We start from the raw sequence: 15,775 nt of genomic DNA, 5'->3' as shown, positions 1-15,775 counted from the left end.
CATTCTCAAGAAATGTTGGTTTTTCAGAATGGAAAAGATGGAGAGCCACAGAGGTGAAGGTGTAGTGGATAAGCGTTGGGCTTGAAATCAGAGGATCCTTGGTTCAAATCCCAGCCTGACCAGAAAATCACCAAGGGCCCTTGGGCAAGGTCCTTAATCCCCTAGTTGCTCCCGGTTTGTAGTGAGCACCTTGTGTGTCAGCACCCTGACATTGGGTGAATGTGAGGCATTATTGTAAAGCGCTTTGAGCGTCTGATGCAGATGGAAAAGCACTATATAATGCAGTCCATTTACCATTTACTTTTTTTCTGAGTCAGACTCAAAACATCTAAATTGTCCCTTGTATGTAAAAAAAAACATACTTGTTGTGACAGTGATGATTTATTGTAATTTCATCAAATTGTGCCGGTAGATGCATCAAGGCTCTGTTGTCTATTTTTTCCATTTCTGTTATTAAGGGGTTTCTTGTGAACATATTTAAAATTTTATGCTTCATATTTACAGGTGCCAATATTTCTGACAGGACTGTGGCACAGGGCCATTTATAGAAGTTGCATTGTGCAAAATCACTTTCATCTCATTTTTACAGTTAACTATGGCTAAGGTTTATATTACACATACTGGGTTTCTTTGTCTACAAAGAACTGTCCTGCTCTCAGGAAAATATCAGACCTGAAATAGCTTGTTTTGAATTTTCCTTTGTGATGAAATCCATATCTGGGCTGACCACTGTGAGGAAAGATGTGCAGCAATGCCCCTGTCCAAAGTGTCAGTGGGCGTGGCAAGCAGCAGCTCCTTTCCATTTAAAGCAACAGGTATGGAAACAATGATTTCAAACAGAATGGAAGAAATGTAATATGAATTAAAACACACAAGTAACTTGTTAAAGGGCATGAAAACTGATGTGATGTTTGAGATCTTCCTGAACTTTGCACCCAAGCTGTCAGATTTAGAATAATGTTGAGTGACATTTTCCAGTAACCATTTACTGAAGGTCTTCCCACAAAATGGCAGTGAAATCAATTGCAACTTACTATATATCATCTTAAACAAATTCAAAATATCTCAATTATTTCTTCATAATTCTTTTAAAATCAGTACTGGAACTGGATTATGTTTAAGATCCTACATGATACCATATCATCAGACTGTAAATTTCAAATGAAGGCAGGTAATGCTGTAATCAGTGGTTAGTCGGATTTGGGGGGAAAATGTCAGTAATGATTTGATCAATAAGAAGTAAAAGATGTATTTTTTTAGGTTAAAGGTATCATATCTAAATATATGCTTATTTTATGCATTTTATGCAATCATCAATCAATGAATGTTTCAGACGAACAAACAAGTTGTCAACAAAATAAAACAGCAACATTAAAACATATATATCAATAGTAATTTTGGGCTTTGATCTTTAAAGACAGTGGGAACTTGAAGACATACAGCACAGAACAAATGAATCACTGGTCACATGAAAAATACTTGACAGATTAATCAATGTTTAAAAAGGAGGCCAAACGCGGAAATAACACATTTTCCTGTAGTAATGTGTTATTACCACTAGAGATCAATGTTGCTCCATGGTAAGAACAGAACAAGCTGTGCTGACTTCTCAGAAGGAACACAAATGATCTTCAAACAAACCAACCAAAATCAAGATTAAAGTGAAAAATCCCAAAGCGTGTGTGTTTTAAGGTCCGACTTTCACATGTGAGTCTAGCAACTTACTCAAGCAGCTATTACACAGCAAATGTCAACAAAAGAAAACTTTAACATGTCAAACATAACACTACAGTCAGCTATTAATTTACAATGACATGATGACTTTCAAATGTGATGTGGGTTCTATAAAGCAGGGTGCATTAGAGACAGTCCTTCAAAACTACCCTGCACATTAATAAGGCATTTTTTTAAAAACTTTTGTCAGTTTGAAGGTTTCCACACCTACCCTTTGTGTCAACACTGTGTCACAGGCAGTACGTGCAGTTCCACCCCTTCTACAACTATTAAACACCTAAGTTGGAATACTAGTTTTACCTGGAGAGTGGACCACATAGCTAACATTCTGTTCATGTCACACACAGTTTCACTGAAGCTGAAACCTACAGGAAGTCATTTTCTTTATCAACTGAGGATATTCATTTCTGTTATTCATTCTATTTTTGTATTTACTGGCTGTATCCAGGTCAACATGTCCCATCACGGCACTCTGGACTTAGACAGACACAACACTTTGGAGCAAAGTCGTCGGATATCCAGTCGCAGCCAAGCCAGGAGTCAAGCCAAGAGCGGGGTCGTCCTGTGCGACTTCTGCACCACAACGAAAGAGAAGGCCGTGAAGTCATGCCTGCTGTGCCTGGCGTCATACTGCGAGGGTCACCTCCAGTCTCACTATGAGTACCCTGCCCTGATGAAGCACAAACTGGTCAAAGCTACGGGTCAGATGAGAGAGAAGGTGTGTGCACAGCACGACAAGCTCCTGGAGGCTTTTTGTCGCACTGATCAGACATCAGTGTGCGTTCTGTGCATGATGGATGAACACAAACACCACAACATCGTCCCAGCTGGAACCGAGAGGACCGAAAAACAAGTGAGCACAACGACACAAAATATGTCATTTAAAAGGTACGTTATTCAGATACACATAATTCAGATGGTAACATCAACTTCATCACTTCTGCAGAAACAACTTGGCATCACGCTCCACAAATCTCAACAGAGGATTGACCAGAGAGTTAAGAAGTGGCAGGATCTCCACAAGCTATGGAGTCAGTTAAAGTAGGTATAAACTGCTGCCAAGCGACAACAGCTCCCCCTTTATCCTTTACACAGTTTTCTGTAGTCAGTCAGCGGATGGATACATGAAGATTTCCAGGTCATGAATATGGCTTGGACTTGATTTACATGAATCATTTAGTAATACAAACAGTATAGTACTGTGTTGTAAATCTCTGTTTAGTAGGCAGTTCTCACAAACTGAGCAAGAAGGAGACAAGTGAGGGAAGCCACCAAGACACCCATTCCTGCCAGGCTGCTCAAGGAAGTCCTACCATTATTTAATGCTTCAATCTTAAATATGATCAATCTATCTTTGTTAGTTGGTTATGTACCACAGGCCTTTAAGGTGGCAGTAATTAAACCATTACTTAAAAAGCCATCACTTGACCCAGCTATCTTAGCTAATTATAGGCCAATCTCCAACCTTCCTTTTCTCTCAAAGATTCTTGAGAGGGTAGTTGTAAAACAGCTAACTGATCACCTGCAGAGGAATGGTCTATTTGAAGAGTTTCAGTCAGGTTTTAGAATTCATCATAGTACAGAAACAGCATTAGTGAAGGTTACAAATGATCTTCTTATGGCTTCGGACAGTGGACTTATCTCTGTGCTTGTTCTGTTAGACCTCAGTGCTGCTTTTGATACTGTTGACCATAAAATTTTATTACAGAGATTAGAGCATGTCATAGGTATTAAAGGCATTGCGCTGCGGTGGTTTGAATCATATTTGTCTAATAGATTACAGTTTGTTCATGTAAATGGGGAATCTTCTTCACAGACTAAAGTTAATTATGAGTTCCACAAGGTTCTGTGCTAGGACCAATTTTATTCACTTTATACATGCTTCCCTTGGGCAGTATTATTAGACGGTATTGCTTAAATTTTCATTGTTACGCAGATGATACCCAGCTTTATCTATCCATGAAGCCAGAGGATACGCACCAATTAGCTAAACTGCAGGATTGTCTTACAGACATAAAGACATGGATGACCTCTAATTTCCTGCTTTTAAACTCAGATAAAACTGAAGTTATTGTACTTGGCCCCACAAATCTTAGAAGCATGGTGTCTAACCAGATCGTTACTCTGGATGGCATTTCCCTGATCTCTAGTAATACTGTGAGAAATCTTGGAGTTATTTTTGATCAGGATATGTCATTCAAAGCGCATATTAAACAAATATGTAGGACTGCCTTTTTGCATTTACGCAATATCTCTAAAATCAGAAAGGTCTTGTCTCAGAGTGATGCTGAAAAACTAATTCATGCATTTGTTTCCTCTAGGCTGGACTATTGTAATTCATTATTATCAGGTTGTCCTAAAAGTTCCCTAAAAAGCCTTCAGTTGGTTCAGAATGCTGCAGCTAGAGTACTGACGGGGACTAGCAGGAGAGAGCATATCTCACCCGTGTTGGCCTCCCTTCATTGGCTTCCTGTTAATGCTAGAATAGAATTTAAAATTCTTCTTCTTACTTATAAGGTTTTGAATAATCAGGTCCCATCTTATCTTAGGGACCTCATAGTACCATATTACCCCATTAGAGCGCTTCGCTCTCAGACTGCGGGCTTACTTGTAGTTCCTAGGGTTTGTAAGAGTAGAATGGGAGGCAGAGCCTTCAGCTTTCAGGCTCCTCTCCTGTGGAACCAGCTCCCAATTCAGATCAGGGAGACAGATACCCTCTCTACTTTTAAGATTAGGCTTAAAACTTTCCTTTTCGCTAAGGCTTATAGTTAGGGCTGGATCGGGTGACCCTGGACCATCCCTTGGTTATGTTGCTTTAGACGTAGACTGTGTTTCATAATTATTGTATGGCCTTGCCTTGCAATGTGGAGCGCCTTGGGGCAACTGTTTGTTGTGATTTGGCGCTATACAAGAAAAAAGTTGATTGATTGATTGATTGACACCAGCGATAACTCTGAAGAAGTTACAAGCTTCTGTGGCTGTGATTGGAGAAATTGCACATAGTGCAAGTTTTGACTGTAGCATCACAGACATACAGCTTCATGGTGGAGTGGCACAGAAAATGATTTTCTTCAAAACAAGAGCCGAAATATCAGCATATGGATACTCAATCTGTTTTGTTGTATGATCATCCTTCTCTGTTCCTACCATGAAGCTGTACGACTGATGAGACAACAGATACAAAAGTCACACTTTGCACAATTCTCCCAATAACAACCACAGTAGCCTATAATGCCTACAGAGTTATCATGGGTAGTCTTGGTGGCTTCCCTCACTAGTCCTTCTTCTTATGTTATTCACTCATTTTTTGAGAACTGCCTACTCCAGACAGATTTACAGTGTAGTACCATACTGTTTGTATTGTTAAATGATTGATGTAAATCACATCCAAGACATATTTAATGACTGGGAAATGTTCATGTGTCCGTCCCCTCACTTCTGTAAAATTAAATGGCTGTAAAATTGAGGATTTAATTATGTAAAGCTACCCATACTTGCCCATACAATTGCTTTGGCTTTTATATTTTTATTTAATTTACATCATGTTGTAGAGATTATGTTTCACTATGAACCCTTATAGAAAATTTAATGTAAAAAAAAAAAAGTCTGAATTATTTATTCATTTGATTGCGATGTCATAAAAAATTCAAACATAAAAGCTGAAGGCTGAACAAACATTCTCCACAGCTCTATATCCTGTTAACAAACAAACAAACAGGGAAGCAGGGCGTAAAACATTAGTACAGCAAGACAGATCACTGAAAGAGGGCAACACTCACTCATGACATGTTTGATAGAGTCATGCAAAAGAATTCTTTGTGACTCAGTCACACTGTGTTATTGGGTTCCATGTGGTCTCCACAGTCAATCAATTCTGTCTAATATTGAACCAGTTAATCTGTGACTGATACACAGTCATGGTGATTGTGTGAAGCAATTGGAAAGCTGATAGATGATATTGCACTAGTGTTTAAAGTGTATCTTTAACTCATTTCTCAAAGCAGCTGTCAAATATTACCTCTATGTTCAGCAGTGGGGCCAAAATTTTGACCTTGGACTGTGATTTAGACTTTTGCAGCCGACCTGCTCTGTGTCAGCCTGATCCCGTCAGATCTCAGAAGCTAAGCAGTGCAGGACCTTGTTAGTACTTGGATGGAGACCTCTTTGAACACTAGCGGCTGCTGCAACGTGTAAAAACTGGAGTTGCGTCAGGAAGGGCATCCATCACAAAACTTGTGCCAGTACCAATGCGGATCTGGCTGTAATCCGCTGTGGTGACCCGAACAAAACGGGAGCAGCCGAATGGACAACAACAATAACTGTGATTTTGACGTTTTAGCCGATTTTTGTCAAAATGAAATCACTTTGTCGTTGGCTGACCCTCAGTAATTCCTCCACATTTGGTGCAAACCAGATCAAAAACTATTCAAGATATTTTGTTCACATACAGACATACAGACACACAGGACCAAAAACAATACCCCGCATGTGCCACCACGCATGGGTCAGGGTCACACTGCCGTAACATCCAGTTAAAGAGATCTACACTTATTTCTGCTCTGAATTACAACAACTTTCATTCACATTTTTAATGAGCTTTCACTTCCCCCGTTCTTATGTTTCAACAGCACTCTGCCCAAATGGTCCAACAAGAGAACGAGCGAATTTTTGCTGAGCTTCTGCTTTCCATTGAGAGGAAGTACAATGAAGTAAAGGAGATGATCCACTCCCATGAAAAGGCCACTGTTACCCGAGCTGAGATCCTGCTGGACCGGCAGGAGGAGGAGATCACTCTGCTGAGGAAGAGACATAATGACCTGGAGAAACTCTCACACACTGATGACCACATACACTTCCTGCAGGTGAGTCTGCTTCATGCTGAAGACCATATTTTCTAAGTGAGATTTGTCATGTTGCTATTTTTATCCCTGTCGTGATCTCATTTACAGAGCTGGCAGTCCCTGTCAGGTCCCTCAGGATATGAAGACCTCAACAACATCAGTGTCGCTCCCTATTTCTCCTTTGAGCCCACCAAGAAAGCCATATCTGCTTTACGATTACAGATCGAGGAAGTCAGCAAGGCAGAAATGAACAAAATCTCAGCATCAGGTTGACATTTTCATACCCACACAAGTGTTTTGCTTTCAGACCTGTCCCTGTGTGTTTGTGTGTAAAACAAGACTTTTTGATTTGATTTTGGACCAAACTTGGTGAAATGACTGAGAAGAATTTTATATGAAATGCATAGTTTGATAGATGCATCTGGTGGTGGTTAGACCAGTCAAGTAGAACATACATGTTCAGTCTGACTCTTGATTTGTGATGAGCTTGTAAGATAAATGTGGAAGTCATAAACTTTACATGTAGGATATTCCCTGCAGTTTGCATGGAGTCAGTCAGTCAGTGTGCTGTGACTGAGCTGCAAAATTTCTGTAACGCCATTAAAACTACAGTATACTCAGCTCTGAAATTTAAGATTCTGATAGATGCAGGTGAGGACCATTAAACTGATTTTGTTAGCATGTTAGCATCCTTTAACAGGCAGAATCCCCATAACATAAAATAAAAGGCCGGCAGGCGTAGCTAGTTGCTTATGAAGCCTTGATGCTAATTGCAGGGTCCTGATGGTGACCCGGGCTGCTGTTGCTTGTCAAATAAATTAATGTTTCATTTAATTAATGTTTAATTCATGCACATGCAGTGGCTGCAGACAGAATGAGGTGACATGATTGAGAAGAAATGGTTAGAGATCAAGATCACAAGGTCAAAAATGTTAGTAGAAAATTACATTTATATGTGATACACTTTTGAGCTATTGATCATTGTGATTACTGGACTTCATGGTTGCTTAGCTGAAACATTTCCAGTCTTTACATATGTGGCAATTCTTTGTTGTACTTTGATTGATTTGTCATTTTGTTACTGGTAGTATAACCAAAGCAAATGGTCACCCCACTGAGTTTGGTCTGCTTGAGGTTTCTTCCTGTAATCAAAATGCTTTAGGTTTTTTTTTCCTGAACACTGTTGCCAATGTGTTTGCTCAGGGGTGGGTAAGGTTAGATCTTACTTGTGGGACACATTTTAGGGCAGCTTGTGTTGTGATTTGGCGCTGTGTAAGATGAATTGTTTGGACACAGGTTTGCTGCACTTGAGAAAATTACGAATTTATTGAATTCCAGATACATCTAATGCATACTTCAGTATGTATTTCATTAAAGATAAAGTGGTTAATCTGGGACAAAACTGATCAAACATCACAGGGACACAAATCATTGCATCATAAAGAATTAACTTGCATGAATCAGTGTCAAACATGAGGATAAATGGCTTGCATGAAGCATGACATGCTTGGACTATATGTCCTTTACAGTGAAAGAAGTCTACATTACACAAGAAGCTGAGACAAAGACGAGGAACGACTCATTCATGAGGGAAGAGCCAAAGTTGAGAGAAGAACCAAAAACAAGAGATGATTTCATGAAATGTGAGTAATTAACTTACAGTGTATTTTCAGTACCGACCTGGCAGGGCGACTTTGCCACCATATGGAATCCAAAGATCAAAGTCTATTTTGTGCCATCTAGAACTTCAAAGGTGCTCCACCTGTTCCTATGAACCGGGAATGTCTCTGTGACAAACAATGGGATCTGCTGGGAACAGCTAAACTATACTGTTACAAAAGTTTGTGCTGCTTGTAGAACAGGTTTGATGGATTGCGTGAAAGTAAACTTACAGGAACACCCGAGTTCTAAGTAAACACAGAACTTCCTGTTATTTCTACCTGAAACCTAACACAGGCTAACTTTGTCTTTCCCAAACACAGGCTATCCAGAAGAATTGTTAGGTCATTTAAGTATGATGAATACAACAGCTGCTGAATCATATTACATAATATTGATCAAACTGACAGAAAAAGAAAAATATAAAGCAATGCTAAAATACCCTCAGCCATATGTAGTGTGTAAAAATAAGAAACAGAAACTTGTCCAAGGTCTGTGTCCCAAGAATGTTCCTTGTGAATTTGAAGACCCTGGCAGTAAATAGGAATGGAGTTATGCTGAGCACAGACAGACAGATGGACATAAAGCCTTGCAATACCCAAAGTCCATATTTTGGTCTTAGGTAAAAACAACTCATTTGTGGCATTAAAGCTACTGCGTGTAGTATTTATGGGCTTTTATCACCAGAAATTGATTATTTTCATGAGCTTAGAATGAGCCCTTTATATCTACATAGGAGTGGATCTCCTCAGAGAGACTGCCATGTTGCACCACATACATGTTCCTACAGTAGCCCAAAAGGGTCAAACTTAGATAAGATTCGGTGGTTGCTCCCCTTTCTACTGTCTACTGGTTGCTACTGCAGGCTAACAAGGCAGAATTTTTTTTATTTTTGTGAACTGTAGGTTCATACATATTGCTTAAAGCAAAAGTGAACAAAATTGTGACTGGTGACATCATAACGCAATCAGAATCCTGACCACTAGATGTCACTAAATTCTATACAGTACATTGTAGTTTCAAAAACTCCACAGGCTCATTGACCCATGGTCTTTTCAAAGAACAAATATTAAAACAGACAAACAAACAATAAATAAGTAAATAAATTATCAGTAATTGACAGCAAACACGCTTATCCCCATTGGGAATCTGATCTCATTGAGCTTTTTTTTTTTAAAAACTCCAGACTGAAGACAAATCTATTCTTTTTTAAATCGTAATTTATAATCGATATCAATTGACTTGTATGTAATTGGGTCTGGGCAAGTTATCTATTTAGGAGATTGAGTCTCATCTTTTTTTTCTAATCATGTAAGCACTTTGTGCTCCATTTTGATATACGACAAAAACTTTCTAAATAAAATTTGATTGACTGATTAATTGATTAACTGGTCAAACTATGCGGTTGTGTGCTGTTAACCAAATGTTCTATATTTTAAATTATATACACACATTTTAAGTTTTGTTGTGTGTTATAATGGGATTATAGGTTTGTGTTTGCTCAACTTGTATTACTTTTAATTATTGTATATGGAATTGATGATGCTGAAACAATATGAATGGTATAATTCTGTACTAAAAGTGCTATAAAATTAAAGTTATTGCTGTTAATGTTGTTGTTGTTGTCTTGTACTATTTAGATTCTTGCCAGCTTACTTTGGACATTAACACAGTCCACCAGAACCTTCATCTCTCTGAGGGCAACCGAACAGCTACGATGAAAAATGATCCCAAGAACTACCCTGAACACCCAGATCGATTTGATCACTGGCAGCAGGTGAGACATCTATCAGGATTCTTCGCTGACATCTAAAGAAGTAAAAATCATCAGATTACTTAGAATGTGGCATTCTAAGTCATGAATATTTGCTTTAATGATCTAGTTTTCATGTTAAACACCCTCAACGTCCCACAGTTCCATGTCTGTGAATAAAGAAACAACCTTGTAATAAAGTAAATTTAAGCCTGGAGTGGCTTGTGTTAGACGTCTGTGACATATGTCACGGATGTCACAATCAGAACTCCTTTTTGCTCTAAGACACACCCAATGAACTGGTCTGCACACCGTGTGATGTGCCCACACAGGCCTGTGGGAGAGAAGTGGAGATGTGTCCACCTTGGGTTTGGCCTGCAGGAGCTCCTTTTCATTGAAAGCAACAGGTACAGATATCGGTCATTTTAAAGAGGCCTGAAAATGAGTGTTGTTAGGATGAATCACAGTGATGTTGCTGGTGTGTTTTTGGCTGCAAACTTTAATAATATTAATAATAATTAAAAATACATTATTGTTATTTTTTATGAAGTGGGTATAGAAAATTTCTAAATGAATGAATGGTGATGATGACTATCATCATCATTATTATTATTATTATCATTTTAAGGCAAATAATGACCCATATGAACCTGCTGTAAATAGGAACCCCAGGTTTTGGAGCTCAAGTTAGTCGTCTTTGAAAATATTTGACTTTTTAAATGGTTTCCTCATCTTCTTATGTTTTTTTAATTGGCAATGAATGTGCAGAATTGTAACAACGTTGTTATGAAAAGCAATCGACAAAATGAAAGCTTTTATTGTCATTAACCATGCTTTTAGGGAACGCTGATGTATTAAATGTTTGTCAGACCTTTATTGGATTATTTTGCCAACCTGGAGTGAGGCATCACCATGGCTTTCCCTCTCATTCCATCTCTTTCAGGTGCTGTGCAGAGAGAATCTGACTGATAATCGTTCTTATTGGGAGGTAGACTGGCGAGGAACAGAGGTAGACATAGCCGTTACCTACAGAGGGATCCGGCGGAAAGGAAATGCCAACGAATGCAGCCTGGGTTGGAACAACAAGTCTTGGAGCCTCTATTGTTCTGAGTCCAAATTCTCCTTTGTGCATAACAATAAGAGCAAAGACATGCCACCTCCAATGTCTTCTCGTATTGGAGTGTATGTGGATCAAATGGCAGGAACGTTGGCTTTTTACAGTGTGTCTGATACCATGCAACTTCTGCAGAGAGTCCAGACAACATTTACGGAGCCCCTCTACCCTGCCTTCAGTGTGTGGGGCTTTGGTACCACTATCAGGTTATAACACTCAGATTTAATGCTGCATGAAATATGAAGAATGAGTTTTCAACATTATTCATTTGTTTTTCTTAAATGTAGATTTTCGTTTAATTATTCCATGTGCAAGATGTTGTTTAATGCATTTTTTTTAATGAAAGGATGAGAGGCCTGATGCAATCCCTGCACACTATGCGCATTGGGTTATCCAGGTCTGATAGTTCATGTTACCAATCAATCACACATATTTTGCTGATCAATATCAACTTTAAATCATCTCTGTGACCCAACTGGTTGCAGAGATATAGCAGAAAATTTGTTTTTCATACCATATTTTTGTTGACCTTCACCTTCACCTTTGACTGATCCCCTCTAAAAGTTAATCATCTTGAGACAACTACCCAAGTCATATTCCCACCAAGGTTGGTAAAAATCTGTCTGGCAGCTTTTAGTTATTGTGCCCCCCATCTTGACTGCAATGAGATTAAGATGAATGCTGAAAATATGCAACAATGATATTGTTTTGATTTATTTGACATAGTCAGTTTTGCCGTGTTAAATCAGCTCAACTATGCACGAGGCCCCGCTCAAAACAGAATTCATTCCTTATGATAAAATTGACTGTGTATGATAATTAAACACGTCTGTCTGCCACTTATTTAAATGCACTCAGTGAAAATGAATCACAGATTGTAAAACACTGTGTTACTAATCTAATTTAAGCACAAAGGTTTAACTATGTTCAGAAATAAAGGCAAATGAACCATTTTTGTATAGTCAGTATTTTTTTTTATGTTCAAAGATAACAAAATATTTTCAGATGTAGGCACTGTGGATTGCACACATTTTTTGCAGTCACTGCTTCATAGAGAGGGATTTTCTCAGAAACTATGTGACACTTCAGTTGCACTTTGCCAGAGGGCACATAGAAGACCCAACCCTAGGTTTGATCACTTTTTGTGTATTAAAGTGCTTGTTACTGGAATATACAAAGGAGACGCAACAATGGATTTGTCAGGAATGTAAATGAGAAAGTGCAGAAGCACATCTCAAATAACACGCATTGCAGCCCAGTGATTATTATCTTAAACACTCCTTTAAGGTCAAACCCAGAACTCAGTGTACACAGTACTGTACAAAAGCACCATAATGTTCCTGTATAAATGGATTTTCTGCTGTTTTTCCATCACTGCTATCAGAAAAAGACCAACTCTGAAATTTTACATTTCAGAATGAATTTTGCCTGTTTTATTAAAGAAAGTATATTTTCAGAATATGATAACCTGGTTATACTTTGGAAGGTTACAGCCCAATTCACAATTCCACAGAAACCAGTGAATAAATAACTGATCAACATGTTGTAACACTCACAAGTCTGCTCACCTAAAAGAATTCAGTTTTATTCAGATTCAACAGTACTGAAGTACAATCAGATGAAATGGGTAAGCGCTCAGGTTTGAAATATTCAGTCTGGTTAATTCTTCAATCTCTGGGAAAAGATCAATACTTGTATTGGGTTCCAGTGTATGAAAGGTAGATTGTAACTGCATTTCAGATCAATTGGCAAAATAGGGATCAAAGAAAGATGATAGTGACATTTTACAAATTACTTTTGGTGGAGCTAAAACAAAATGTAACCCATTATGGAATAAAGACACTTTGTCAGAAGATATAGAAGACCGGCAATGAATGCAAGGAATGTTGTGAAATAGGAAAAACTGTAAGAATCAGATGACAAAGAGGCAGATTCAGGAATAAAGAGACTGTGTTTGAACCCTATCGCTGCTTAGGTTGGGTCATACAGAACACACAGCAGTGCAACTTTATTAAGAACAAACGGGCATCAGATAAATGTGACAAGTATGTGGTATTACAACTGAAAACTGGGAAAACTAACAAACAAACAAGTTAAAAAACAAAACAAAACATGTTTCACACTCCTGTACAATAAGCGGTAATATGTAACTTTCCACTGGTTTTTAACATTAAACCAAAGGAAGATAAGTAGGTTTGTTTTCCCTTTCTCTTTTCTTTCTGCTCTTTTTTCTTTTCTTCTTCTTTTTCTCTTTTTTATTCACCACCAGAGCTCTTGGCGAAATTCTCTTGTATCTACATTAATGGTAAATGTCCACCAGGTGGAGATATTACTCCATTTCAAGAACCTTGATTACAGGACTGTGGGACATGAGTACAATCAACTGTTGCTTGTAGTAGTAGATGGGATCAGGAAACACTGGTCCACCCTCCAACACAATAGGTCAGGGGTGGCCATGGTCGTCCTCGAGAGCCACATTCCTGACACTCTTAGTTGTCTCCCTGCTCCAACACACCTGAATCCAATGAAAGGCTCATTAAAAGTCTGCTAACGAGTCTTTCATTGGATTCAGGTGTGTTGGTTCAGGGAGACAACTAAGAGTGTCAGGAATGTGGCTCTCGAGGACCAAACTTGGCCACCCCTGCAATAGGTGGTGATGGTAATGCACCTGTTTGCTTTTTTCCCACCCACTATAAAACATAAAGAAGAAGAAATTAATTCCTGGGATTTCACTAATGTTTAACATGAAACCTAATGTACGTTTAAAAACAATTTTTCATAATGTGACCCCTTTAAATTTTACCCAGTAAGCCCCATAAAGGCCCCGAGGCTTGTTGAATTGAAATTTCCACCAGGTTCAAATTTGTACCTTGACCATTTCTTACACCAACAATACATAAAAACAAACAAACGAAAAAAAAAAAATCAGTTTTAAACCGTAAGCATTTGTTAAAAAAAAACTGCTGCATATTGATGTTACATTAAAAGTCCTCTGATTCTTTGGGTATTGCCCTTGAAAGTTGTATTTTTAATCACTGTGCCCATTTTCACTGCCTACCCTAAATTAACTCAAACCCTCTTTATGTGATCAGTGAGATCATAGTATTCACATGCTGCACAACTCTGCAGAAACACTTTTGTAGGAATACTGCTTTATCTTCTGCTTTGGCCTCTTTGGTCTACATGTCTATAGCTCAGCTCCACTCTCTGGGACCCAGAAAAGCTCTTCTCACACCTGGCAAAGCTTTGTGTTGTTTTATGCCATAACACGCTGTGATACAACTCTGTCCACCTTGGCTGATTTCCCCAGGCGTCCTCTCACCAAGGCAGGTCGTTCCCAGCAGGCACATTCCTCAGAAAAAGTTGGGAAAGTTAGTTGGTTGGTGGTCTTGTTTTTTCTAGAGCTCAGTGGACTCCAGGCCACCTCAATCCCACCTGCACTTGGTCAGCCTGAGGCAGGTTCCATGTAACACAGAGGAATTATGGGATAACTTGGTGTACATGCCGTTGTCCACGCTTGATATCTCAGGATAATTCTTTCCATTTTCTGTGGAAATTTAACGCCAAGTTACATCAAGTCTGCGCCAGGCTGCCTGGAGGCCCACACAGCTGGGAATCCAGCCGAGCTTCCAAGAATTTTGATCATATTCTAAACCGGCATGAGTTTAACCATGTTCCGACTTGTGCCAATATATGCTAGACAACATGCCGACCTTCCCCTAGAACACACACAAACCGTGCCGTGGTACTGCACAGGAAGACACAACCAAATGTGAGAGCTGGTATACACAAGCTAAATCTGAATACGCATACTAACTTATTATAAACTGGACAAAAAGCAGTACTCACAACCCGTAGGGTGCCCATATACTCAGTATGCATTTAGTAGTTGTTAAATGACAGTACTAATGTACATCTGGTAATGTTCATTTAATGCCCTGTGTCAGTTCTGAACGAATGTTTGGACTCACGCTGCTAATTAAAGAATCAAATATGGTGAGTGTGCAGCATTTAAGAATCATACTGACTTGATTATTGTTTCCAACCACAAAAAAATATGTGAGTCTGGTGTGTTAAATCTTGGATTAAGTGATTGTAATGCTCATCTTCTGTACTCACAGAGTAACCAAGTCCCAATTTTGTGGACACAACACCATTCATAATATGAGATCCATGACAAAGACAATTCGTTCAGTTATTTTGAACAGGACTGATCCAAGGTGACGGATAGTAACAATGTGAATGAAAGCATCAACAAAGTTCAAATATATGTTCCTAAATACCTTAGACAAACTGGCACCATCCAAGGAATTGTGAATTAAGCAACAAATAGAACCTTGGATGACTTTGGAAAGCCTAAACCTCATTAGGCAGCGAGATCACTGCTGTCCAAATTAAAAAAAATTACAAATCAATCTATGAAGATTTTTGGTACTATAGAAATCAGGTTAGATATAAAAAAAGACAAGTCCAAATCTGAATATTTTGTTAATGCTGTGAATTTCTTAAGCATTTGGATGCAGGACCAGACCTTAAATTGGATAGATTTAAGCAGTTAGATTACACCACAAATGGGTTAGGGTTTAGGGTTAGGGTTAGGTGTTTGGAAAAAAGACAGCAAAACTTTAAAATGCAGCAGAACTTGGATGCCCTTCCACAATTAAAGTAATAACG

At 38.7% G+C, this 15,775-nt stretch overlaps 1 protein-coding gene across 1 annotated transcript; it reads left to right on the top strand.

Moving 5' to 3' along the window:
* Positions 1-1,683: 1,683 nt before the first annotated feature.
* Positions 1,684-12,054, top strand: LOC117522866 (tripartite motif-containing protein 16-like). The gene is given in 8 exon segments (XM_034184275.1): positions 1,684-2,587; positions 2,681-2,750; positions 2,753-2,775; positions 6,363-6,596; positions 6,684-6,843; positions 8,105-8,218; positions 9,875-10,011; positions 10,931-12,054. Coding segments are annotated over 8 exon segments (1,641 nt in total). The 5' UTR covers positions 1,684-2,068; the 3' UTR covers positions 11,315-12,054.
* Positions 12,055-15,775: the final 3,721 nt, after the last annotated feature.

The sequence above is a fragment of the Thalassophryne amazonica genome, chromosome 13, assembly GCF_902500255.1.
Source record: "Thalassophryne amazonica chromosome 13, fThaAma1.1, whole genome shotgun sequence".
In the NCBI taxonomy this organism is placed as follows: Eukaryota; Metazoa; Chordata; class Actinopteri; order Batrachoidiformes; family Batrachoididae; genus Thalassophryne; species Thalassophryne amazonica.
Note: the sequence above shows the minus strand (reverse complement) of the source record. Positions and strands in the feature narration are given on the sequence as shown.